Raw genomic sequence first — 27,556 nt, forward strand, 5'->3', positions numbered from 1 at the left:
GAAAAGCCGTTTAACCTACGCAGTTGCATAAAAAACAATCTTCAAACCCTTACAATTGCAAGAAAACAAACACGAGTCGTGGCTTTGCATTTAAAACGTTAGGCTAGACCGGTCGATTCTCATCGATACTGGTAAAAAAAAAAGCACACACAGGCACCGTCAATTTCAGATATAATACATCAGGCAATGTTCGTTTCAAATTCAAGTAGCTGCTGAATGAGGTTTTATTTCAATCAGACCACTTTCGCCACAGATACTCGATGCGAGTGGTCGATATCCCGGTGAAGTAAAAGACGAGTGAATTGTCCCCGACGTATCCCTTGCTGAAGAGACGATGTACCTCAAAGGGCCCTCACCTGGGTACATAAAGGCAGTTAAAATGACAAGAGTACTTATTATTCCAGAGGTGGGAAATCTTTTTCTTATAGTGGACTAAATAGGACTCTATATATATATCTATGAAGAGCCACACATTAGTTGACATTTAACTTTGACCATGGAAGGACTGTATTGACTGAGCAGGTGACTGAACGCGCATAAAATTGGAAAGTTTCAAAGGTCCAATATATTCCTCTCCAGTACCCAATTAGTGCACCTAAGATGCTTGCAGTGAGGAATATAATTTCCAGGTGGTTTCTGAGAGGTAGGCCTCGTTTGGCCGCGGGTCATGTGACGTTAAGTTACGGGTCGTATCCGGCCCGTGACACCCCTGACTCAAACCAATATCAGAGCCACTGAATCGGCACAAATGAGTCCCCGCTTTTAAACGCTGGATCTGGCTGTCTCTTCGATGGTTTATAATGACTCAGAAATATCAAGTTGGCACCAGTGATTATACCCGGATCTTAAGTGGTGAGATGATGTTTTCAGCCTGGTTACCAATGACTGCACAAAAACATCTCAACACATTACTGGATATTTGTCATTTACTCGGCACACACGGCTAACATAATTGGCGAATGTTTCAACAAGCCCTGGGTTCCCCGCTTCTATAACCTGCATGGTGAGGTATGATCAAACAACCCCATAACCAACATATTTATCAATACATCGTATGATCAACACATAGCAAACCATAATTTACAAAGAAAGTGCATGGTCTTGTGTTGAATGAAAAAGGCCGACAAAAGTGAATCCACAAGTAGGTCTGATATCATCACATGAGGCTGCACTGCTGATTTGATGCTTTGTTTGCAGGCAATATTTTGGAATGATGTCTTCAGCTTCTGACATAACCATAACTGTGATGAAAGAACAATTGGCATTTAAATCAAGTTAAATCAAAGTGTCTCCAAGCTCATTCAGGAATAGGGGTCGTGCTGATCTCATTTAATGGCTCTGAGAAAGTGATGAGAACTCAGAATGCCACAATAGGGGTCAGATTATCCACAGAATAATTACTCTTTACTTGCCTCAAAGTGGTACTCATTTCACTGATCCTGGAAGAACAATGATGGGGCTCAATCGACTCCCAATCAGAATTCATACTCATTACCTTGCCCTTGTTTGAACATATACTCTTTTGACTTTGAACAATGACCAAAGCACAACAATAAAGTAATGATAATACTTCACTTGTAATGTCAAATATACCATGTTATTACAGTGCTATGAGGGTCTGGTTGGGGTCTGTCCGGACCTCTCCCCAAAAACACTCGTAAAGCCGTCCAGCCTCAGGAGCTCTAAGGGCACTGCCACCCCTCGGAAACGAAAAACCACCAACCCCTGTAACAAACCCATTCATATTTTCCACAACATAAACACGACAATTAATAAAAAACATCCACTTGCTCGCATCACCCTGAACGTCACCAAACCACGTGAATCCCGATCGGGTCTGATGCAGGACCCCTGAGGTAAATTCAAGGGCAGCGTGCAGCCTCAAACTCCTGGGCACTGATACAGTTTACTGTTTTTTGTTGAACAACCCTAGTGAGTTGTGTCAGGTATAGGATCAGTCTTGACAGCCGCTATCTTGTAGCTGTCCCGGACGGTCCGATATACGCACACAGGCTCGTGCAGCAATAATCAGAGAATTCAACAACAAGGCTCCCAGCTGTGACGATGCCACAGCGGACCTGCAACCCAGAGGCTGCCGATTACGTTCCACCTCCCGGTGCGGCTATTTGAAACAATGGGGCACATTTATTAAATTGGTGCAGTCGTGAGTAAAACTCCACTGGAATCGGTGACCGGTTTCTGACTTTCAGAAGCAGTTATAGACCAGTTGATTTCCCCCCCATGCGATCTTAACCCTACGACTGGCCCAACGGCATGAACATGAGGGGGGTAGCTACCACATTACTATATTTACCACATTACTGTGAGGTTTAACCACGACACATGGTAATGAGCTGGTGGCACCTCCCTCCCACCCACTATCAGTCCCGCCCATGTCTACATTAGCCACGCCCACTCCGCCATTAGCACTGCCACCCACCAGGAGTTGGTGGTTTTTCGTTTTTGTTAAACCAATCTGAGGAGTAGCCGTGCTCAAAGAGCTTGTTTGAGTGGACGGCTTTACAAGTGTTTTTCAGAGGAAATCCGGATGGACCTCAACCAAACCCTCACAAATGGCGAGCCAAGCTGGAGGGTGGGGGAGGGGCCCTTCATCTCCAGAGCACAATGCCACCCGCCATCAGGACAGGGTGGGAGCAGAACTCCTTAGTGTGAGGGTTTAGCGGCTCATACAACATTTACTTAATTTGCTTGTAGAGCTTTGGGTAATAAGTGATCACAGATCCATTATTTTTATAAAGTAATTTCCGCGTCATCGCGAGGTCGCTGTATCTCCGCTTGTGGTCCAAGTGTCACCAGCGGTGGCCGGAGAGGAGGCAGCAAGTTTCCCAAAGGCGTGTGCGCAGCGCCACATCTTCCACGGCCTGTGCAGGCTCAATCTGGTGGCCATTTTCCAGGTAGGCCCAAGGGCGGCCTTTCAGTTCGGGGGCAGTGGCAGCATACGTGACACCGGCTGCCGCCTGGCGGGTGGACTGGGATGTGTAGGAACACAAGGGGCAAGTCGAGACACATAAAAAGACAGATGACGTAGGGACACATGTGCATATTTAACTTGCTAACCCACCCCTACTGGACATGTGTGAAAAAAAGTTGCATAACTCATTGGATTCCTCCAGTCTAAATAAAGATTGATTCTGATGCTGATATGGGGAAAGGGAGACAGAGAACACATTTCAACATGCAGAATGGGAGATCGAAAAATATGTGTATATGCAAGTAGATGATATAATAGACTGATATTAAAGTTTTGTTGATATTGGATTACTTTTACAAGTGTTACTGTGTCCCCCACGTTCAAGGCAGTCAGACAAACAGACTGAGCTAATGCACAGATGCTTTCAACCTTAGCTGGAACGTGTGAAAAACCAAACAGCACATAAGTGTTAATGCCCAGCCAGCAATATAAATGCACACAATGGATGGGTTAGGAGTGTGAAGGGACGTTACCCGGAAGAGGAATCGGCCCGTGAGCCACTGGCCCATCCTGAAAAAGGCACCCGCGTGGCGGTAAAGTTCGGAGTCCACGACCCCAGGGTCCACGGCGACACTGGTGACATGGCCGCCCCCCTGTTCATGCAGCTGGCGCGACCATAGCGTGAGCGCCAACTTGGAACGGGCATAGGCAGCGTATGAGGAATAGCGTTCGCTGTGGGAGGATGGAGGAGGCACAGAGCGGCACAAATACATGCACAGAGACCAATGAACGAACACACGTGCACACAAGTGCTTCTGCATGAGTATCGTCATCACCAGCAGCCAGAGATATCCCATGCTCCATGAAGGCCTACTCCAGCCACCGACACCTCTGCCGATCTCGTAATGCAACAATTAATCTATTTCTTGCACAAGTGCTGATTTCATCTCTTCATCTCTGCACTGGATGTACACTCAGGTGTGTTCCCTGCTTGGGCTTCGACTTCGTCGTTAGTCTCGACCACTGACTATCATCCCATCAATAATGTGTCTATAATTTGTGTAGGTTCTGTAAGGCACGTGTTCCTCTTTTTGCCTCTCAAGTCTAATTCCAAGCACGCAACTCTGCACTTTCTTTACGCACTTTCCATTTTCTTTGTCAATGTCCATATTACTGATCCATGTTTTACAAGGTAATATACACTGATTAAAAACGTTCCTCTTTAGATATATTAGCATGTTTCCTTTCATTATACATTTTCATTTTACAAAAGTACTCCATCCTGCTGTCGATCTCCTTTGAATTTCATCGTTTCTATCCCAGTCTACCTTTATATAATTTCTCTTTGTATAAATATTATGCTGTATTTTTCAAGTGCGTCCCTCCGATAGACATCTCCGAGTCCAACTTGTTGTAAGTGACTTTTCATACGGACAAATTATTACTGTGTTGCAGTGGTAGTTACTGCTGTCAAGCCGACCTGCAGTTAATGTCGTGGAAGAGGAGTCGCCCAGCGCGATGCGTGGCCGACGAGACGCAGACGACGCGCAAGGGGGTCGGGCCCTCGGAGGCGCCAGTTAGAAGCGCCGTCAGCAAAAATGGCCCCACACAGTTGACAGCGAGGTGCTCCTCTAGCGCGTCGGCGCTCAGCCGCAGTGGCACCAGCATCACACCCGCTGCTCACGCGCACGCACAGGTACAAAGGGACGGGGTAAGTGGGCGAGCAGGTGGACAAGGCTGTGTCCATTCCGGGGTGAGGACTTTTCTCTTTTTCTCTTCGACCAAATCACAAGGAATGTGCGTGTTATTCCCCTATACGTGGTAGGACTTCTCCGGGTACTTCAGTTTCATCTCACACAAAGTAAAATATGGCTTACAAAAGAAAAAGGCCAAGCATCACAATGCGAGACACTCCTGAAAAGGGTCTTGAGACTCAGTGAGACTTTCTTGGGTAAAGGATATAAAACCAGATGTCAGACCACCATGAGAACACCTAATTTTGGAGGTTGGGTGATAACTATGCATGTTGTTGAATCTGGAAGGAGGAAGCATGTGCTGGATAAGTGTGGTAGCATCAGCAGAATTGGTAATGATGTCCGATTGATCATGAACTTTGCGAATGCGTGGACCCAGCCTCACCGTTGTTCACGAGGATGTGCAGGGGCAGCTTTCGCGATCGGAAGCGGTTCACGAAGTCTCGCACGGACGAGAGGGATCTCAGGTCCAGGTGCATGAAATCCACTGTCAGGAGGGAATGCATTCATTTTATATCAGGTGGTGCACATGTGCATGTGTATGTGTTTATCAATCACATAATGATGCATGATTGTTCTGTTTTATAAAAACAGATAACCTGAGTTTGATTCCCTGCCATGACTAACATCAGTGGGATATGATATTAGTACCGATCCTGGGCCTTGCTCTATTTACTAAGCTCTCAAAGAGTATCTGATGTGGTGCATAGAAAATCAGCATTGGGGAGACAAAGGCGGTCAAGGGTCATGCTGGCTACACCATCCCCTTGTGCATTGCTCCAGTCTTAATAGGTACACACCAACAGCACTTGCCCAAACAGTTTTGTGTGTGCGCAAATAATTTAGTAAGTACAAATGATATTATAAAAAACAAATACGAGTAGAAATTCACTTCATCTGTAAAGTGTAGCAATGGAAATTATTTACCAAGGAAAGCCTCATCCAAGTCACTAGATTGTATTTGAAGGAGGGTCCTGCATTCGAATGTTTGGCAACGCCATGGTAGAAAGCCGAAGTGCCCAGGGAAGGCTCACGCATACGAGGAGTAAAACTCAACCCTGTCATTGTTTGGCTACCTTGGAGCCCCTGTCTACAACATCTGGCAAGCCCAGTGTAGGTGGTCACTCATCTAATTACTAACAAGGCTCACACCTGCATGTCTTTCGAGATCCAAATAGAATGGAGGGTCAATTAGTGTGATGTAATGAATTAAGGTGATTTGGTGGTTGGTAATTTGGCTATTTGCCCAAGAACAGTGTTGGTTTTAGAGAGAGACTAGCTTCTGTCGTGGGAATGTGGATATTCCGCCACTGGCTGCTAAGTGCCACCGAGAGAAGCTGAGTACCACCACACAGGTAACGTGAGGTTTTGCGGTCGTGTAGGTGGCTTCCATAGGGTGGCGTGGGATGTTACGCACCCTCGTCATTCCCCGTGTCTGAACGCAGTGCTTGAGCAGCCTCGTTCCCTTCCTTCTCATTGTTGGACGCTGATGAACAGACAAAAACACAGGCAAGGACAAAGCAATTAAAACTCAATTAGGAATTGGACAAGTAAATAACTCCTTGACAAACTGAACGAAAATAAGATTATTAATACGCCATAAAATTTAGTGATCACCACAAAAAAGGACACATATATAAACAGTCTTGTGTATAGTATGTCAAAGTACTACATAATTGAATAGTGTAGAGGTCATATCCAGTATAAACTGCTGCTGGATAATTCCTAGCTCAGCTTCAAATTGTGGACTTCCCTTGGGGCTTTTCCACACTTTATTTAATTTTTCTTGCTCATTTGACCAATATTCACAGATGATGGATGTATCACTCTGTATCTGTAAATATGTATCTGTATTTATGTCAGCCAGTATGTCTGCATTGTGTGAATCTCTGTGTCTGCCTACTCATCTTTGTTATAAATACGTGAACAAGTCCGTCTGCATTTTTGATTTAAAATCCAGACCACGGCTAACATCAGTGGAAAGTGATATTAGGATCGGTTCTGCGTTTGCCGTTGGTCGACTCAGCCTTATGTGACCACCTAGTATGGTATGTACTCATTAGCACTGGGGAGACAAAGGCGGCTGTGCGTGGTGCTGGCGACACTACTCTCTCGGGAGTCGTTGCTGGCCTAAAATAGGTGCTTGCTAACAGCACTCCCCACAAAGAACTGTTGATAGGCTATACAGGGGATGTTTGTGTCTGTGTGTGCATCTAAGTTTATGTCCATCTGCATGTCTATGCGTCTTGTCGGTCTGTGTGTAACCCACGGTCGTACCAAGGATGACCCACGTGTTTGTGTCTGTGTGTAACCCACGGTCGTACCAAGGATGACCCACGTGTTTGTGTCTGTGTGTAACCCACGGTCGTACCAAGGATGACCCACGTGTTTGTGTCTGTGTGTAACCCACAGTCGTACCAAGGATTACCCACGTGTTTGTGTCTGTATGTAACCCACGGTCGTACCAAGGATGACCCACGTGTTTGTGTCTGTGTGTAACCCACGGTCGTACCAAGGATGACCCACGTGTTTGTGTCTGTGTGTAACCCACGGTCGTACCAAGGATGACCCACGTGTTTGTGGCTGTGTGTAACCCACGGTCGTACCAAGGATGACCCACGTGTTTGTGTCTGTGTGTAACCCACGGTCATACCAAGGATGACCCACGTGTTTGTGTCTGTGTGTAACCCATGGTCGTACCAAGGATGACCCACGTGTTTGTGTCTGTGTGTAACCCACGGTCGTACCAAGGATGACCCACGAGTTTGTGTATGTGTGTAACCCACGTTCGTACCAAGGATGACCCACGTGTTTGTGTCTGTGTGTAACCCACGTTCGTACCAAGGATGACCCACTTGTTTGTGTCTGTGTGTAACCCACGGTCGTACCAAGGATTACCCACGTGTTTGTGTCTGTGTGTAACCCACAGTCGTACCAAGGATTACCCACGTGTTTGTGTCTGTGTGTAACCCACGGTCGTACCAAGGATGACCCACGTGTTTGTGTCTGTGTGTAACCCACGGTCGTACCAAGGATGACCCACGTGTTTGTGTCTGTGTGTAACCCACGGTCGTACCAAGGATGACCCACGTGTTTGTGGCTGTGTGTAACCCACGGTCGTACCAAGGATGACCCACGTGTTTGTGGCTGTGTGTAACCCACGGTCATACCAAGGATGACCCACGTGTTTGTGTCTGTGTGTAACCCATGGTCGTACCAAGGATGACCCACGTGTTTGTGTCTGTGTGTAACCCACGGTCGTACCAAGGATGACCCACGTGTTTGTGTCTGTGTGTAACCCACAGTCGTACCAAGGATTACCCACGTGTTTGTGTCTGTGTGTAACCCACGGTCGTACCAAGGATGACCCACTTGTTTGTGTCTGTGTGTAACCCACGGTCGTACCAAGGATGACCCACGTGTTTGTGTCTGTGTGTAACCCACGGTCGTACCAAGGATTACCCACGTGTTTGTGTCTGTGTGTAACCCACGGTCGTACCAAGGATGACCCACGTGTTTGTGTCTGTGTGTAACCCACGGTCGTACCAAGGATGACGTGGGCTCCCAACTCAGCCAGTCGCCTCCCTGTCTCCAAACCGATTCCTCGTCCACCTCCCGTCACCACGGCAACACGCCCGGTCTGGCGGGGCAAAGCTGACAGCAGCAGGGTGCATGGGGGGTTACCAAAGTCAGTCCTTTATTGAACCGTGTGACAGAGCAATCCCATTTGTAATAGTCCAGGTTCAAGACCTCTCTTTTTTCCCCCCTCTATGACCGACTGCCTCCATTATTCGATAAAATATGCCTACTTTTTGTCTAAAAAGTCTTGAGATGTCCCCGCATTTAGACCCGGGGTCGGCAACCTGCGGCGCCGAAGCCACATGTGGCCCTTTGAGGAGTGCTTCGTGACGTTATTTATTAAGGACCGCCGTCTCGTATTCACTCACATGCATTGCGGCTCTTGAAAAATTGAGTTTTTTTACCGATTTTTTAAAATCTTCTTACATTGGTTGCCGACCCCTGATTTAGACGCAATATACATCCGCGTTCTACTGTAAATAGGGAGCCCTGTAGTTTGAAAAAAGCGTACCTTATATAACAATCCGACAGATCTCTTCTATTTAAATGTTCATACTCTATCTCCATGGGACTAGGGGTAATCCATGCAGGTCGTCTGACAACATCAGTCGGCCATTGAGATGGCAACACCTCCACGAGGAACATCTGAGATTATTCACTCATGTCCTTTCGTTAACCAGACAACACCTTTTAAATACAAAAGAAGTCTGTATTCTCTTTATGGTGAGCATCGGGTGGTATTAAAAGTCGTGGTGGAAATTCCACATTCCTGTGATTAGTATTTCCACAGGATGGCCGGTGTTTACTTTTCACAAAGTGGTTCTCTGTCAAGATGATGATAATCATGGTTTATTGATGGCGCTGCTGAAAACTATTATGCGAATGGTGCCAAACCAATGAATGATCCTGGCAGGCATTGTAACTCGCACAAAAAAAAGTGAGTTATATTATCGTGTTTAATTTAAGTCACCTATGACTATTATTTGGGTCTTTCGGTAAAGCCACGTGGCAGTCACGAAATCTTTAAGTCAAGATCACCTACGACTGTTAAATATAATTTGCAATTAACAAAATCAACAAAAATTCCCACAGTGCACGGATTATCATGCTCAGCCGTGGTCAATCCACTGCTGGATTAAGGCCTCTTCAAGATGCCCGTGGGGTCAGAAACACACAACACAGCAAAGTAATTACAAGCCTACCAGGCTAATGTTAGGTCAAAGTTAAAAATGAACCAACAACAAAAAAAACATTTTAAAATTAATCTTTCATCATAATACATCCGCAATGACATTGTAGCCGTGGCATTAAAACATGTATTAGGAAAAAAAACAATTATCCTCTACAACAATTGTATTAACATCGCTAGATTGGTAAATGGCTGATTGGGGAGGGCCTCTCTCCAGCAGTGGATTCACCACGGCCGATTGACCGAAGGCCCGAACGAAGCCACGGCCTCGCCTAGAATCCCTGCCCGTTTGGGGCGACCGTAGGCGGCCGGGGCTCGCGCCGCGGGAGGGGGATCCCCGTTCTCACCTCGGGGATCAAAGACCGGCGTGACTAGCTGCAGCAGCATCACTCTTATTCCGATGTAGTAAACGTGAAGCAAACATTTAAGCCTGTAAAAGGCCAGACTTATGTTAAATTTGCACATGATTACCGCTTATGATATTGTTTACGATGCACTTGCGTTCGGAACTTAAATGGTCATATCGCCCCCTAATGCCGTTCGTTGTTCCGAATTCGTATCTCAAAATGTAATTAATTTTACCCAATTAATCTGAGTGTACATTTCTCAGTTTTGCTCTGCCCCTCGTGTAACAATTGCCTGTTGTAATGTCGAGTTATAGAAAGCGTCTTCTTGGTTAAGGGCTCTCATAAAGTGCATCGCAAGCTGCGGTGAAAGGAATTTCCAAATCCTAGCATCGATAAGCAAAAGCAGGAAGCGCTCGATTAGCTCGATTATATTAACGTTTTAGATATTTTCGCGACGTTTTAAAAGCAAATGAACATTATACGATCAATAACAATAAAAAAAATGTAGCTACATGAACGTTAATATATAAAAAATAAAAGCTATGTTTCCGCCCGGTTTCGAACCGGGGACCTTTCGCGTGTTAGGCGAACGTGATAACCACTACACTACGGAAACTTAGGTACCAACGTCGCCCGCAATAACCCTAACGAATGTTACACAATCCTCAATGTTTTAATTAAACGACGTTTCGGGGAATGGGCCTTCTTTATTGATGACACGTAGAGAGGCCGGAGAGATAGACTGGATACGATTTGGAGACTGTCCCTTTGAACACTTATGAGGCCTGATGAGAATTATATTTGAAACTTTACTGATTAAGTCTTTTTTTTTAAATGCCAAATTAACAGTTACCTAACTTTAACTGGTGAGTAGCAAACCTCGCGATAATCAAAACGTACTCCTAAATAAACGAATATATAAAAAAAACCTATCAAATGTTGCTGGCAAATTAAATTGTGGGAATGTTCTTCAACATATACAGTATTACATTATTACATTCATATAACACACTTCCAGACATTTAGAGATGTTTACCAACAATACAATTACACCAAGTTATGGTTTACCGGAATCTTACATTTTCCTGGAGTAAATCCGACGAGCTATTAAGCTCTTTTCCACAGTCGTCCAGTAGGGGCGGGCCAGTTTAAATGTGCATGATCTGCGCGTTCCGTCCTGTTCATGTTTCATCATTTGTGGGGCCGTCCATAAATGACGTCACACGATTTTGGACGATTTTTGACTCCCCCCCTCCTCGTCACACGGCGTCACAAAAAGTCAGACCCCCCTCAAATATGACGTCACAAAGCTCTGCCCCCCCCCCCAAAAAAAAACATGCTTCAAATCGCTTTAAACTATTGTCATTGTAGTGCGTATTTAATGTGGCGCTGCACTCTGATGTTGTAGGAGAAAACATTTATTAAAAAGGAGGCGTTGGAAAGCAGAAATTTTGCATAAAATTCACTTGAAAATATTCAACGTCTAACTAAAACTGCAGATGTTCAGAGTATTATATTTAAACTATCTTATAATTATAAAATATTAAAAGTAATTATAACTATAAAAAAATACTTGAAACTTTGTAGAACGAAGCAAAATGGAGAGTCCAATTATAACAATCATATATTCATTCCACAGAATGAAAAGCCCTGGTAGAAACATTAGAATTAAAATGTTTAATCACAATCATTCTAAAAATTTACAAAATGTATGCTTCTCCATTCTCCCATGGAGAAGCAAAATGCTCCTTCATGGAATAAATAAAAGGTGACCTTAGTAAATTTAAATAATCAAATAGGTAATAATGAAAATTATAAAAAATTTGTGTTGTTATAACAATTCAAAATGTATTTAAAGTTGCGCATTTTGATGTGACATTTCTCAAACTCCCCCCCTCGTCACAAATGTCTGACCCCCCCCCTAGGTGCGTGACGTCATTTATGGACGGCCCCTGTGTACGCCGTGTAAATGGAAGAAACCTGAAAGTACAAGCAAGCGGCATGGAGAGATGCACGCTGGAGTTGCACTGACAGAGGAACACATGGCTTTGAGAATATAGATACACGACGAGGCCACTTAGTCTGGCTCTGTACGTAGGAGCTTTGCTCTGCTCCTATGAGTCTAAGCCATTAACAATGAACCCTAATGGAGATTTAGTCTGCCTCTGAGCCTCATGCATTAACAATAGCGCCATAGGCATTGACACCGAACCCTAATGGAGTACTAGTCTGCCTCTGAGCCTCTTGCATTAACAAATAGCGCCATAGGCATTGACACCGAACCCTAATGGAGTACTAGTCTGGCTCTGAGCCTCATGAATTAACAATAGCGCCATAGGCATTGACAATGAACCCTAATGGAGTACGAGTCTGCCTCTGAGCCTCATGCATTAACAATAGCGCCATAGGCATTGACACCGAACCCTAATGGAGTACTAGTCTGGCTCTGAGCCTCTTGCATTAACAATAGCGCCATAGGCATTGACAATGGACCCTAATGGAGTACGAGTCTGCCTCTGAGCCTCATGCATTAATAATAGCGCCATAGGCATTGACAATGAACCCTAATGGAGTACTAGTCTGGCTCTGAGCCTCATGCATTAACAATAGCGCCATAGGCATTGACACTGAACCCTAATGGAGTACGAGTCTGCCACTGAGCCTCATGCATTAACAATAGCGCCATAGGCATTGACACTGAACTCTAAAATAAACTTAGTTTGGCTGGCTCTGAGCCCCAGGCATCTACAGAGTGGTCCGGACGTATCGTGACCTTGATTAATTGACCCTTAACATTTTTTCCTATGTATATTCATTTGTTTTAAATAATTGTTACGTAAACATATTACGTTTTAGATAATAAAATGCGGGGGGGGGGGGGGTCACAAGACATCTGGACCACCCAGTACACGGAACCCTAATGGAGCCTTTGACTGGCTCTTTTAGTCTCAAACATTTACATTGAACCCCAATGGATCATTCGTCTGGCTGGCTCTTTGAGCTCCAACCATTGCTAATTAACCTTGATGGAGCCTTTAACTGGCTCTTTTAGTCCCAAACATTGACACTGAACCCCAATGGATCATTAGTCTGGCTGGCCCTTTGAGCCGCAAACATTGCCACGGAACCCTAAATGAGCCTTAGACTGGCTCTTTGAGCCCCAAACATTGCCACTGGACCATCATTGACCCTGAGCCTGGCTCTTTGAGCCCTCATCATTCAGGGTCATTGCTGGGGGGGGGCTCCGTTTTCCCCAGGCCGCGTTGCTATGCAACGTAACGGAGCACACACACACACAATCTAATTTCGCCGCGTTCACTACGAACGTACACAACTCTATAGAACGAGAAATTGCAGAGCGCAATTAAAAATCTGCCGTTTTTTTTGTCGTCTAGCGCTGCCGAATCTACCCTGGGGGCGAGTTGCGTTTACGGAAACGCGCGAGAGAGGCGAGGCGAGAGAGAGGCGCGGCCTCTCCTCGTCGAGGCCGGCGTCACTCGTGTCAGGAAGGCGTCTCGGGCACACGGAGCGCGGCGTAAAAGTTCGCCTCGAACGAAGCTCGCGAAGTCGGTGAAATCGTTCACGGCTTCGTTTTGCGAGCGCGGATTCAGGACGAGCCCCCCCCCCCCACGTGGCGACCCCCCCCCCCCCACGTGGCGACCCCCCCCCCCCCCACGTGGCGACCCCCCCCCCCCCCACGTGGCGACCCCCCCCCCCCACGTGGCGACCCCCCCCCCCCCACGTGGCGACCCCCCCCCCCCCCCCACGTGGCGACCCCCCCCCCCCCACTTTTTTTTCCACCGTTGAGCAAAGAACGCGGCGCGAGGGGCGGGGGGAGGGGCACGTGCGGGGGAGTTTTTTCCGCGCTCGTAGACGGCGGCGGATGTGACGCGTTACTGCAGCCCGTTAACGTCTTTCATCACGTGGGGCGGGGGGGTGGGCGTGTACATGTGTCGTTAAACCCGCCGCCACCCGACACGGCCAATTAGTAAGGGTTGTCACGTATTAAACGGAACGTGACAATTCGTAACGCTTTGTGTGTTTTGCTCAATTAATTGCGTGCTTCGATATCGCATCTTTTGTTTATAGAGTTTTCCGGGGGAGTTTGTGTACGGTTATTTTTTTCTTATTATTAAACAAGAAATAAAATGTGTTTTTTTACCGGTAATGCGATTACTTTGGTCATCTTCGCCGCGTCGTTGTGCGTCCCGATTTTTGGAGATGCCGATCGCGATGATCGCGATATCCTCCCGGTTAACCGCAATGCCGACTCGGTTAACCGCAATTCCTACTCGGTTAACCGCAGTAGCGACCATGGGGCAGGTTCGTCCTTCGAGGAGTTTGTGTTGAGGTTCGCCAAGAAGTACGGCTCCCAGCGGGAATACGACGAGAGATTCGCCGTATACCAGGTGAGAAAACTAAGGGCAACATGCGGAATCCCTAGGGTCCAGCCACTGTTAATAACTGAGGTTCATTCTTTCTAGATTTGAAGTTTTCGTGACTGCAAGGATTCATACTGTTTGGTTTTTTCGGTAAAGTCACGTAGGTAAAACATTTAAATTAATTAAATCACGACGTTTCGGGCGCAGCACAAGCGTCCTTCTTCAGGTGGGGTGTCTCAGAGACACACTTCAGCGGTGTGCTTTCACTTAAGCGGTGTACTTTCGCTAAGTTGTCCCCACCTGACGAAGGACGCTTGTGTTGCGCCCGAAACGTCGTAATTTAATTAATTTAAATTTTTTACCTACGTGACTTTACCGAAAAAACCAAAGAGTATAACTGAGGTTCAGACGAAGGCAACACGAGTGATCTATTGGTGCAGTGTTAACAGAGGCATAACTAGGGGGGGGCAGAGGGTACATATGTCCCCAGGCGCCAAGGTTAAGGGGCGCCAAAATGAGGCTTACAACGTTACATTATAACTTATTGCGGCGGGCGCGGCAGCCTGAAACTACTGCACAAATCTACACCTCAACCTAAAAGTTTATATGTCCCGCCACACACAACCTACATGTCATGTAATTACATTTTGGTACGTGATTAAACGGGGGGGGGGGGGGGGGCGCCAATTTTATAGTTCGTCCCCGGGCGCAAAATATCCTAGCTACGCCTTTGAGTGTTAATGACAGGCTCACAGAGCCAGACGAAGGCAACGTGAGGGATCTGTGGGTGCACTGTTAATGACAGGCTCACAGAGCCAGACGAAGGCAACACGAGTGATCTGTGGGTGCACTGTTAATGACCGATACTCGTAGAGCCAGAGACATTCATCTTTGTCTTGTGTTTTCTAGGCGAGCCTTCGCCGACACGAATGGCTCAACGCCGCTGCGAGCGCCCGGCACAACGGCTCGCGGTGGCGGCCCCGCTACGGAGTGACTCGCTTCTCCGACCTCACCCCGCAAGAGTTCCGAGGTATGGCAATCGAGAGAGACGGCGCAACACGAAGGGGTACTGTCTCATACTCTTTGGTTTTTTCGGTAAAGTCACGGAGGTAAAAAAATAAATATATGAAAAACAACTAAATTAAATCACGACGTTTCGGAGGCAACGCAAGCTTCCGTCTTCAGGTGGAACCGTTACAGCCAAAATCACTGTAGTAAGTGAAGAGAGCTAATAGAGAAACGCGACTATATAGGGTAAGAGGGGGGGAGGAGCCAAGGTAGGGGGGGGGGCCAAGCTGAGTTAAGACGATTTATAACATCTATTCATTATGCAGGAGAGCGGGGGGAGTATTGTCTCATCATAATGGCCTTGTCGATCCTGCTTGGCCAGCACTTCTGATGTCCCCGATTCCAATCACTGCACCATATTACACTTTGGATACTTGTTTGTTGAAGTTGAACGGCAGGTCTTCCAAGACCCCTGGTCGGCATGGAAGAGTAGGCCAAGATTCTCTGGAGAGGGGTACTCTCGAACTGCCTCTAGTGGAAGTCCTTTCACTGGCAATGGCGTGAAAAAGTAATTGCAGAGCTCGACATTTACAATTTATATGTATTGTATTGTACAGGATAATCTATTTATAGATACCCACTGCTTTATAATGACTCTCTTCCTTGCCAACAGGTGATTGTAGTGAAATCCATGGCTCCCATATCTTAGAATCAGTATTAAAAGTTATACTGAGTGTACTGAGGTTGATGAGATAACATGCTGCTTATTCTGTAATTTCCCCGGAATATTTTAGTGGAGTAGAGTATAAATGGAAGGATTAATGTAGCTGTGACCATGTTTGTTTACCCACTGCTATTGATACATAGGTGCACACACGACAGCACCATTCTCAATATCTCGTGGTGACATCATGATGCTTGTGCCAGGCTAAGCTTGTTTTTGCCACACACTGGCTTATGTTCTCTTCCACTGCACCCCCTTATGCAGAAATGTTTCTGCTGGGGACAAAGGGCCCCCCCTGTTCACAGTGGAGCCTCAGCCCCACCTGGGCCCCATGTTCAGCTCTCCAGTCTTCCCACGCACTTTGACTGGAGGGACAAGCGAGCGGTGACAGCTGTGAAGAACCAGGAGTCTGTGAGGTTCACAGCCAACATCACCGCAAACATCATCAGTAATCGCCCTCCTTTATCAATGCCATCTTTACTACCAACTGCCTGCCAGTGTCACTGTCATCACTACCACCACTATCACCTCTACCACCATCCCCACCATCACTGCCTAAAGCTACCAAATTTATTGGAGGCTCCACCAAGACACATCATAAGGTGGCAGGTACTCCCTCCACCAAACCCTACCAACTTTTACATAGCCACACTCGTGCCACCACTAGCTCCGCACACAGTGAGGTGGCCGCCTTTTGTTTTCTGACATTAGCCCCACCTACATCTGATAGGCCCTGCTCACTACTCTGCCAGCATCAATCACCACTCAGGCAGCCACGTCCTTTGCCCGTATTATGAGTCGAGCACGAGACCAGAAATTGTAAGCCATGACACTATCCTGATTTTTGAAAAAGCTTTGGGACAGCCTTTTTGAAAGCTGGACTGTCCTGGCAAAACAGGGTATTTGTTTGGTAGCTTTAATCACCACTGTATGAGTGCATGTCCACGTACTCACCCATGTACACAAGTGTGCATGCAATCTTCTGAAAGTATACTCATTCTCCCACGCATGCCCTACGCTGTATACCTTTGTGTTTGGTGTGTGAATAGTACTCATGACATGCGACCCATGTGTCCCCATGCCCATGTACACATCTTTCCCACCAGTAGCCATGCTCCTGTCTCTACCTGTGCCCGTATACTGGCATATGCATACTCATCCTGTGTGTGCTTCATTCTGCGTGTGTATCATGGGGAGTGGTTGCACAGTGAACCTGGTAGTTCAAATCTCAATCAGTCCTGAGCCTTACCATGGTTGACTCATTTGTAAATGAGTCCCCAGTGCGGTGTGTAAACATCTGCACTGGGTGGTGGTGGCCATACCATGCCATCGTGCATTAGCTCCAACAGTCTGTTAAAGCCTATAGGGGAGGATGTTTTTCTATTTCCTTGTGATTGCATTTCTGCCCCTGCATGTGGAGTGATTACCACCGCGCAACGAACTCGGCGATCTGAATTCGATTCCTGCTCATGGCCAACACCAGTGACGATTTTCTGAACCCGTCTTGGGCCTCCCCTACGTCGACTCAGCTTAAAATAAGTACCTGGTATGATGTATAAACATTGCCACGAGGGTTTCAAGGGCGGCCGGGTGTGGTGCTGGCCACCCACCCCCTTGTGTGCCTTGCTGGCCTTCATAGGTGCTCACTCACAGCACTTGCCCCAAAAAAGTCTGTTAAGGTGATACGGGGGATCTTTGTCTTTATCTGCCCACCCATGTGTGTGTCTATCCCTGTAGGAATGTCTGCATATCTCTCCATACAAATGCATACACGTGTGTGCCTGTGTGTGCGCCTGTGCGTGCGTCTGTGTAGTGCGGCGGCTGCTGGGCGTTTGCGTCCGTGCAGGTCGTGGAGAGCGCCAGCGTGCTAACGGGGGGCCTCCTGAAACCCCTGAGCGTCCAGCAGGTCCTCGACTGCTCCAGGGTCAACCACGGCTGCCAGGGGGGTGATACTGTCACGGCCTTCTCCTGGCTCAATAAGGTATGACCATGGTCCCGCACACAACAGCAACGACAACAATGACAGCAACTATAATGTCACCAACAACAACGACAACAGACATGAACCAATAAGCATCTTTGACGTCATCAAGGTGCTTGCACCAAGCTAGGTAACAGGGCTAACATGGTTTAACCTGCTTAAACCTATTTTCCAGCTTGCATTCAAACAACCCATATGGTAAATATTCTCAAAACATCCAAAGCAACATTTGAAAAACCATTGACACTGATGATTGCCAGCGTGAGGGTTACTAGTTCATATCCCCGCCGGTCATACAATTGGCCTATCTTTACTTTGAGATCAATTAAATTAGTCCCATTTCTGTTATTGTCTTATAAATAGTCTGACCGCTGTCAAAGGAATGTGAAATTTCCATCACAGGCTTAGCTAGACCAACTGAGATGTCGACCACCTCACGTTTATACTTTTGACTTTTACATCATCAGCTTTCATTATCAGATTTTTCGACGATTTCATTTGTGGCTAATCTTTTTTTATGTTTTGTTGTATGTGTGTGTGTGTAGACACGGTTGCATTTGGTTCTGGAATCCTTGTACCCATTCACTAACAGTGCTGGTCCATGCCGGATTTTTACGAACTCCACTCCTGGTGTGGAAATCAAGGACTTTGCATCACACTCCTTCCGGTGCGTGCGTGCGTACAAGCAGTGTGAGTGGTGTGTGTGCGTGCCTATATCATTATGCATACGTGTGTGTGCCTGCATATGTGTGTGCTTGTGACTTTGTGTGAAGAGTGGTAGTGTCGGGGTTAGCTTGCTGTGCTGTGAACCTGGCAGCCTGAAGTCGATTTTTGCTCAAAGCCAACATCAGTAATGATTATCTGAACTAGTTCTGGGTCTCCCCTAATTCGGCTCAGCCTCAAATGAGTATCTGGTACAGCGTGTAAACATCAGCGCTGGGGGATAAAGGCAGCCAGGCATGGTGCTGGACACCCACCCCCTCGTGTGCCATACCAACCGTAATAGGTGCTCGCTAACAGCACTTGCCCCAGGAGTGTGTTAAGACTATTGGGGTGATCATTGTCTTTGAGGAGTGGTAATGTAGATGTTAGCGCACGGTTCTATGAACCCGGCGACGAGAGCTCGATTTCCGCTCACAGTCAACATCAGTGGCGAATATCTTTAACCAATCTTAGTCCTCCCCTTGGTGGACTCGGCTTTAAAATTAGTACCTGGTGCAGTGTGTAAACATCAGTATTGGGGATAAAGCCGGTCGAGCGAGGTGCTGGTCCCATCACCTCCTTGTGCGCCATGCCGACCTTCATAGGTGCTCGCTAACGGCACTCGCCGCAACAGTCTGTAAAAGGCTATGTGGGGGTTCTTTGTGTCCCGTGAGCAGCGATGACGAAGAGGCCATGATGGGCTGGCTGGTGGGCCGGGGTCCGCTGGCCGTGAGTGTGGATGCAGTGAGCTGGCAGGACTACCTGGGTGGCGTGGTGCAGCACCACTGCTCCTCCTCGACACCCAACCACGCCGGCACACTCACCGGATACTCACTTGGTAAGCACCGAAACGCTGTGACCTACAGCTGGGCTGTCGCATTTTTTAAGTAATCGATCACTTTCCCGATTATCAGTTCCATTTCCCGACTAATTGGACAACATCAAAATAATTGAACAAAAAGGTCTCAACTCTACTCCCATGTGAGCCTCTGGGTGAGAGCTGATTGGCAGGGCTTGATGACATTGTCGGTATAGATGTGCGCATGCATGTGTAAATATTATTCAGCGTCCTTACTCCGCGCATTCATGCACGTCCTTGTGTGCTTATCGCTGTGTGTGTCGCTGTGTTTGTGTGTCCACATGTGTAGGTGACCTCCCGTACTGGATTGTCCGTAACTCGTGGGGCCCGGAGTGGGGTCTCGATGGGTACATCTACATCAAGATGTTTGAGAACATGTGTGGTGAGCAAGCCTTTAGCAGACCATGCAGCACCAGGCTCGCCACGTCCAGGACTCAAACCTATACCCACATATAGAGGAACCTAACTCCTCCACCATGCCCAGGATTCAAACCTATAACCACCTGTAGAAAAACCCTAACCTCACTTTTGCTCCAAGTTTATAACTGAAACCTCTTGTTAGTTGTAGATGGACCTCTTCACCGTGATCTAGACTCAAACCTTTAACCACTTCCACAGAGAGGTCACTTCACCACATCCAGGACTCATTCACACAAAGAGAGGTATAATGGAGATAGAGTAACGGGAGGTGGGGAAATATGTAAATGGGATGAGGTGCATAATTTCTCCGAGGTTGATAACATGAGCACCACACTGTGGGAAATCAACTGAAGTCACTCTCTGAAAAGACTGGTCTCTACCATGGGAATATGGAATTTCCACCGCTGGCTTAGGGTCACCAACATAAATAAGCGGTTACTTATACTCGTTGAAGAAGGAAGATACATTGATTTGACGTCCCCTACACCCCATCCCCGATTCAAACTTATAAGTCAAAGTCAAAAGTCACTTTATTGTCAAGTGTGTTACATGCATGACATACAACACAGATGAAATTACAGTCCTCTCTCTTGATCCCACGGTGCAACCAAGCAATTAAAAAATGAATCTCAATTAACAGACATAAATAAACAATAAACAATCGGCGATCAACACAAGATAAATAATCAAAAATGTAATAGACTTAAAATAAACAACAGTCAAGAATTATAAAATGTAAAATCTTATTTAAATACCCCACTCTGGAAAGACTTGTAATAGGTTACAACTTTCAGGGTGGTCCATAAAGATATTAACTATTGTTAAGTAATTTATTTAAACTTCAGTCTTACCTGCACGGTTGCATTTTGGGGTTTAGTGAAAGATAACATGTGAACCAAGAAATGAATAGCTTGGTTTGATTTCGAGAGCGCCATCGCATGAGCATTTGGACCAATTACACCCATGACGCTGGAAAATACCTAAGACTTTCTCAAATCTTAAATGTCGCCAGCACCATGGATTGGGATGTGGAGGATGAGAGCAATGGAACTCGCGCGATCACATCTTCACACGGACAAGTGTTTTTTTGTAGTTTTATTGACCCTGATGAATCTTCCGTTTAATTTTAATGATTTAATAGTGGATGCCCTGTATACCCACTTCCTCAGATGTATGCTTCTCTAATCCCGACTGGAACTCAAAACAATTATTTTACAGCCACTCGTGAGTTCACTTTGTCAGTCATGTTTGACAATACTTGGTGAGTTGGGCACGGTGGCGAGAACTGTCTGGTTCACATATCACTCGTCACTGATGTTGGCCATGGCGAGGAATCAAATTTAGGGTTGCCGGTTTCTTATCGAAGTGCGTGACCCACTGTGCCACTCCTGCCACCAATTACATGTCCCATCACTTTATCTTTAACAGCTCTTACTGTTTCTATCTGTCTCTCTAGCAACTCTCATAATCTCTCTCTCCTCTAGGAATCGCTAATGAGGTGGCCACGGTGACAGTGTGAAGACGTCTTGAAGAATGGAGGCTGTTTTATGCAGAGGTTCACTTTGCGTATCATGCTGCTATTATTCACACGTTTAACTCGGTTAATTATACAATACACTGTTAATTATAAAGGAGGTGGGTTGCTCAGAGGTCAGAGCGCTAAGCTGACACTGTTGAGATCCTGTGATAAAACTGGGTTCTCGAGTGTAGCAAGTTGATGCCCTCTGCCTAGTTACCAATGAATGTGCAAAAAAACATGAAATATGGTTCTGCCCTCAATTTGGTGAAGAATGAAATATATCGGTTTTACTGTAATGCAACGAACATTACTATGGTGATATCCAATTGTACGGGCTATTCTGTAATGCAGGGGGTTTCCAATGGATTCTTCGTAAAGTGACGTAACACTGACAGCACAATTGGGATAAAATTGGGAAACAGACCTGTAAACATATCTCGCATTAAATTGAATCATGACTTTAATAATTTCTAATAAACGAAAGAGAAATGTACAAACAACTTAAAACATTGTCTTCCAAAAACGTATTTAAATGAATGTTATTTTTGAAAGCATAATTGTGCAAATGACAATGTTGATGAAGATAGTTGTGGCGGATGCAATTTTGATGGTAATTGTCATGATGGTGATGAAAATATACAGTACAATACGAACAGTCCTCAAGATTCGAATTTCCGACTTATGTTATTATTTTTAACCATCCGACTTGCGAACATTCGATCGTACTTATAAACCGAACCGCGGAACTATTTTGTTTGGTGGAGCTGTCCTCTGTGAGATGCACACCCCTTCGATTAGCAAGCCAGAATCAGAACTCAAGGTAAGTGAAAATAAAACAGTTTTCTTTTCGTGTCCCATTATTTTAATGTTTTATTTACTATACAGTATTTATTTCAGTGTTACATGCAAATGTACAATATTTCCTATTTATTCGTTTAACGATGTTTTCATTTTTTGTTGAATCAAAACACAATTTATAACACTGTACAATAAAATACAGTACAGCATTGAGTTCTGAGATACGAACAAATCGATTTACGAACGGGTCTCAGGAACGTAACCCGTTTATAAGTCGAGGACTGTCCTACAATTTCAAATATATAGACATGGATGAGGATCATGACAACTGGAGCAGGAAGGTGACAGATGGAGATGTTGCATAGGTGCAGGTAAGAGTTGCTGCATAGTTGAAGTGGATGAGAGCTCTCGTGAGAGTGGTGGTAATGGTGAGTGGTAAGATTGACGCTAGCTGTGATGACGATAGTGGTGATTGTGGCAGAGGTGATGAAATATGTAATATTTCTGGTAATTTTGATGAAAGTTTTGGTGGTTATGTCTTGGTTGTGATGATGGTCGTGGTGGAGGTGATAATGATGTTGACGGTGATATGGTGGAGGACGAGTTCGCTGTACACATTATAAACGTGCCAAGACCCAATTATAAGTCTTGCAGTTCTGCTGACTGAACTATTATACCCTTAGCTATTTATGTGTGCGTAAAATCACATTCCTACCTTCAGCATGACTCGCTAGCCCTTTGAAGTGTCTCATTCCCATTTACCACAGTCACGGTTAAATATTGATGCCACGGGGCCTCTAAATGTTCACCTTGTGTCGCACTTGTGAAACCCCCTGTTAGTCCGAGTCTAACCATTGACGGAGCGTAACTTTACTCACGGCAAGGCTCAATAAAGGAAGATGCGACATGAGGCCGCTTCCAGTTTACAAGCGCAGGTCGAGAGGTTTATGTGTTTAAGTGCGGCGACGGAAGCAATGAGTGGCACGCGCTCTCATCTGCTGTTGTATAACCATGTCAGAAGAAGCCTTTTGTGTCGTTTAATCCCTAATCTGGGAAATTTATCGGCGTATCGTTGAAATAGGTGTTGATTATTTTTTTAGTTGTATCTTTCATTTAGTCATTCCAGTGCAATTAAAATGCCAATATCAATGTATCACCGTTGACATCTCCGCTGTCGTGACTGCTATTATCCTTAGTGTCATCGTCATCATCGCTACTGCGGTTAGAAAAGTCGCCACCACCTTAATTACTACTAACACCTCCATCGTCATCCTCAGAAACACGGAGACGATGGCATTGATATGGAGGATCTCAAATAGAGAAATTAGAAATGAAATTGACTTCTCACAGACACCCAGAAAATGACATACAGGAAGTGATCACGAGGCTAATGTAATTCAAGTTACACTTCATCGCCAAAGAGATGACAAAGTTAATTACAGGGCAAAAATAAGTGGTTAAGATGAAAATTCGAGTTTAGGAGGAAGACTGATTACAAGCAGATTCAATTGACAAGAGAAGCTAAATCATGAAATGGATGTCACCACCGAGTAATGAAAAATAACCAAAAATGTAATGGACTGGGCATTCATTGAAAGTAGGACGGGAGGGGGGCAAAGTAAAAAAAACTAGAAGAGAACAAGCTACGTGGAACCACGAACAGCATGCTGAAGAAACGAAGCGATATGGAAAGGGATGAAAATACTAAATTTTAGAAAAATGTCCGTGATTCTTAGTCAAGAAAAATAACAAAAACGTAATGCTATACATGGAACTGAACAATCGTTAAGAATTGAGAGAGATTTTGAGAAAAAAGCATGTCATCGATGTCATATAACCAATAAAAACAGCAAAAATTAAGTTGATGATTGGTAAAGCTCGACTAGTGGACTGTAGAGAGCAAGATGGAATCCTAATGATGTAAACAGAATGCTCGATAGTAGAAAACTAGATTTTAAAAATATATATATAATATACCCCAAAAAATATCAATCTTCAGGCGAGGAGGAGAAGATTGCAGGTGTCACATTTGAAAGAGTAACCATTGACCTTCAAAGTACGAAAAGGAAGAACTGGACAAGATTGAACAACTGAGCATTATGAAGGAAGCAGGCCTGAATGTCGCATCAAAATTAGCGCCCCTTTTTACGGAACGTTTACATGAAAATGGAACACCCCAGTCCTGGAATAATGCTTCGATTTGTCACGTATTCAAAAGGAAGACAAGGTAGCCTCCTATAAAGTGCATATAAATCGTTAAAAAATAATATAGAGAATTGAATAATGGACAATTTAGAGGCCAGCCAACCACAAAATACATGTCAGTAAGGGGAGTCGGGTAAGGAAATGTACTCTCAGCAGAGCTATTCGCAGTGACATAAAATATTTTATGCCAACTGAATTGGGGAAACAAATGCAGACACATAAATGGGACATATATTAACCACCTCAGTTATGATTTTTATATCGGCATTATATAAACCAAATGGGAATGAATTACAGGAAACGACTGCAGAACGTAACAGGGAAGGCTGCAAAGAATCCCTGAAGATATTTGTGTTGTGTTGCACTTTGTGTTTGTTTTTCTTTATTTTTACTCTTTTTTCTGGCCTGCACTAGTTTCCTGTTATGGGGATGTAATCGTCACTTACAGCTTTCAAATTGTAAACTGTCGTGGGGTCACGGAGATCGTCGGGGGGAGGAGGGGGGGTGGAGGGGAGGAGGGGGTGGGGCTCAGGGGGCTGCGCGTGTACGAGCCGAACTCACGCGCCTCCAGCCTCGTGCGCGCACGAGATCACGCGGAGCTCAACTCACCCAATTGCAAAGACAAATAGCTCGCCTTTATACCCTTTAGCAGACTGTCGGGCTGAGTGCTCTTCGCGGGCACCCACGAAGGCCGGAACTAGACGCGAGGGCCGTGGGGTGGCCAACACCACGCCCCCGGCCGCCTTTGTCTCCCAAAGCGGCGATATTTACTACACGCCGCAGCAGGAACTCATTTCAGTCTGAGTCCACCTAGGGGAGGCCCATGACCGGTTCAGATAACCGTCGCTGGTGTTGGTGGTCGTGAGCGGGAATCGAACTGGGGCTAACGGGTTCGTGACGCAGCGCGCTAACCGCTGCACCACCACTCCGCGCTTCCACGACCACTACGATCACCACCACCATATCACACCAGGCAAGCAATTTAAGGCCGAGTCGATCTAGAGGGAGGCTCAGAACCAGCTCAAATGTTTGTCATTGATGTCGCACATACATCGTGACACATTGTGACGTGCCCAGTCTTTTAATACGAGCATGACTACCGGGCCTTGTAACGTATGAACCGAAGTGCGCCCCGCGAGCTGAAGGTTCTCCAAACATGTTTTGGGACCCTCAAAATTTGGAAATGTTGCATTCTCATGGTTGGAACAAGTCCATACTATTTAGGGGCAAGCTCTGTTAGCGAGCACCTATTACTCATTAGCATCTATTACATTCGCTATAACTCCGCGGACACACCTGTACACCCGCGCATGTTTACGCAATGACTCATTAGTGGCACTTGGCACACGCACACTCAGGCACACGCACGCGTACGGCTACACATTAACGCATGAGCAAGTGCACGCATATAAATAGCCCGCCCGGTCGGAGACCCGGACTTCAGAACTCCCAGTTAGATCCCGGATCCTCGTCCCCAGACCTTAGTTCCCCGAGACCGAGGGGAGTACTAAGGACCCTCTCCCCAACTTGGATTTTGGTCCACAAACTGAGTTCAACTCCAAACACTGCATTAAATGCACAGTGGTGCTTTCAGGACTGCATAAACCTAGGGCATCAGAGTTCGATGCCGGACCCAGGTGGCTGGGGATTTTTAATTTAGAACCCATGGGCATCAATCCTCGCGCCGCCAATCAAAGATAACGAGGATCTGCGTTCAATATAAACTTCATCAACGACATCATCATCATCACCACCATCGTTGAGGAGCCATGCTTGGTTACCTGCTGGCCGCCCTCGCGGTCATCGCCGTGGGATGGGGTGAGTAAGCGATGTACTCGTGGAAATTCCACATTCCTGTGTCAGAGGCGTGTTAATACGCTCAACTGCTTTGGTTTCCATCAGAATGGTACCAGATTTATCGACCTCGAGCGGTATTTGAACTGACCAGACATCAATTTAGCATAATCGCGCCACCCGGTCGGATGTTAATTTGGATTCAATTATTTCAGTCCAACGAATTATTTCAGTATTTTGATGGATTAATTATTAGGCTCACACGAATTCAAAAAATTACTGTTCCACGAATTAATTTCTGGGAAACCTTTTTACGTATGAATGTTTTGTTTATTCTTGATTTGAACGGTATTGATTTTGCAAAGTATTGATTTTGTCTATCAATGCTGTACAATATTCTTCTGATGTTGGCTTGTACAGAGCAAGCACGGATCACGTGTTGTTAACCCAGAGGCTGTTTCACCGTGTTTTGCAAAGCGCTCTAAGTCACGAATTTCCATCGTCCATTCCTTAAACGCTAATTATTCTAATACTGTATTGTAAAGAATTATAGCTTGCGGGGTTTGATAAATAATTGGGAATTAATTCCGTGTTGTAATCGGCCAGACCATTTGTTAACCAAAGCTGGATTCCATTTATGTGATGCTCATCAGTAAAGCGTGGCCTCTCAGACGAATCCCATTGGGTGATCATAATAAAGCCAGTCATGATGGTAATGGGATGTAACAATCCACTAAGCGCCTGCAAATGAACTGAATGAATCGCTCCAACTCACTGTAGGATGCCCTCTCCAGCGTGTTTCGTTCTTTGGCTCTCACTTTGTTGTTCATCTCGACATCTTTGCCATCACCCCTTATCGAGGGCATATCTCACCAGCGTGATGCCACAGTGGCGAGATGTTAACTACCTCGCCAAGTGTACATGAGGTCATGGGTTCGATCCCGACCTTGACGCCTGCTCTATATTTGCAGTTTGCATGTTCTCTCCGTGGTCGCGTGGATTTTCCTTCGGGTCCTCCGAGTTCCCCCTCCTCATTTAGAAACATGCGTTTAGAATATTTGGCTACTGCTATGAATTTCCACGTGATAAGCCACTTCGTTGAGCTACCACTTTGTGGCCAGGTCGCTTCTGAAAAGGAGTTGATTAGCTCAGTGGGACTCACCTGGAAAAATAACATATATATATAGTTTATCTTCTAAATAGTACGAGTATATCCTGCAGAAGCGCACTCACTCTTCTTAACGAAATAAAATAGTTCTCTACTTTGCACGTCTTCTCCGAGTGATGCTTCTATTTCAGCTTCTCGGGGTAAATCCGAGCACGCTCCGATTGCTCAATGCTTCTTTACGCACCGTTCATCTTT

At 45.8% G+C, this 27,556-nt stretch overlaps 3 protein-coding genes and 1 non-coding gene across 5 annotated transcripts in view; 2 read left to right on the forward strand and 2 right to left on the reverse strand.

The window, feature by feature from the left end:
* Positions 1-189: 189 nt before the first annotated feature.
* On the reverse strand, positions 190-10,406 carry LOC144718794 (polyprenol dehydrogenase-like). Of its 2 annotated transcripts, XM_078594341.1 has the most exons (8): positions 9,802-10,406; positions 8,233-8,340; positions 6,104-6,172; positions 5,072-5,173; positions 4,413-4,608; positions 3,466-3,664; positions 2,815-2,990; positions 190-356 (listed from the first exon to the last, which is right to left on the reverse strand). In XM_078594341.1, exons 1-8 carry the CDS (start codon positions 9,917-9,919, stop codon positions 353-355), a joined length of 972 nt encoding a protein of 323 aa, XP_078450467.1. In that variant the 5' UTR covers positions 9,920-10,406; the 3' UTR covers positions 190-352. The 2 variants fall into 2 exon arrangements, with proteins under 2 accessions (XP_078450467.1, XP_078450466.1); XM_078594340.1 differs by having other exon boundaries at positions 190-2,990; positions 9,802-10,405.
* On the reverse strand, positions 10,345-10,417 carry TRNAV-AAC (transfer RNA valine (anticodon AAC)). The gene has a single exon. It is a non-coding gene; the product is annotated as a tRNA-Val (tRNA).
* A 3,183-nt stretch (positions 10,418-13,600) lies between these two features.
* CTSO (cathepsin O) lies at positions 13,601-22,054 on the forward strand. Its single transcript, XM_078594344.1, is given in 9 exon segments — positions 13,601-14,210; positions 15,093-15,213; positions 16,180-16,205; positions 16,207-16,326; positions 17,729-17,896; positions 18,442-18,563; positions 19,276-19,436; positions 19,747-19,839; positions 21,362-22,054. Coding segments are annotated over 9 exon segments (1,107 nt in total). The 5' UTR covers positions 13,601-13,949; the 3' UTR covers positions 21,397-22,054.
* A 3,772-nt stretch (positions 22,055-25,826) lies between these two features.
* The window catches only part of LOC144718797 (uncharacterized), a 43,047-nt gene continuing 41,317 nt past the window's right edge, over positions 25,827-27,556 (forward strand). Inside the window, exon 1 of the mRNA XM_078594345.1 lies at positions 25,827-26,217. Within this exon, the coding sequence (XP_078450471.1) occupies positions 26,169-26,217 (49 nt within the window). The 5' untranslated portion in view covers positions 25,827-26,168. The remainder of the gene's footprint in view (positions 26,218-27,556) is intronic.

Source organism: Lampetra planeri, chromosome 5, assembly GCF_965212315.1.
Source record: "Lampetra planeri chromosome 5, kcLamPlan1.2.h2, whole genome shotgun sequence".
Classification (NCBI taxonomy): Eukaryota; Metazoa; Chordata; class Hyperoartia; order Petromyzontiformes; family Petromyzontidae; genus Lampetra; species Lampetra planeri.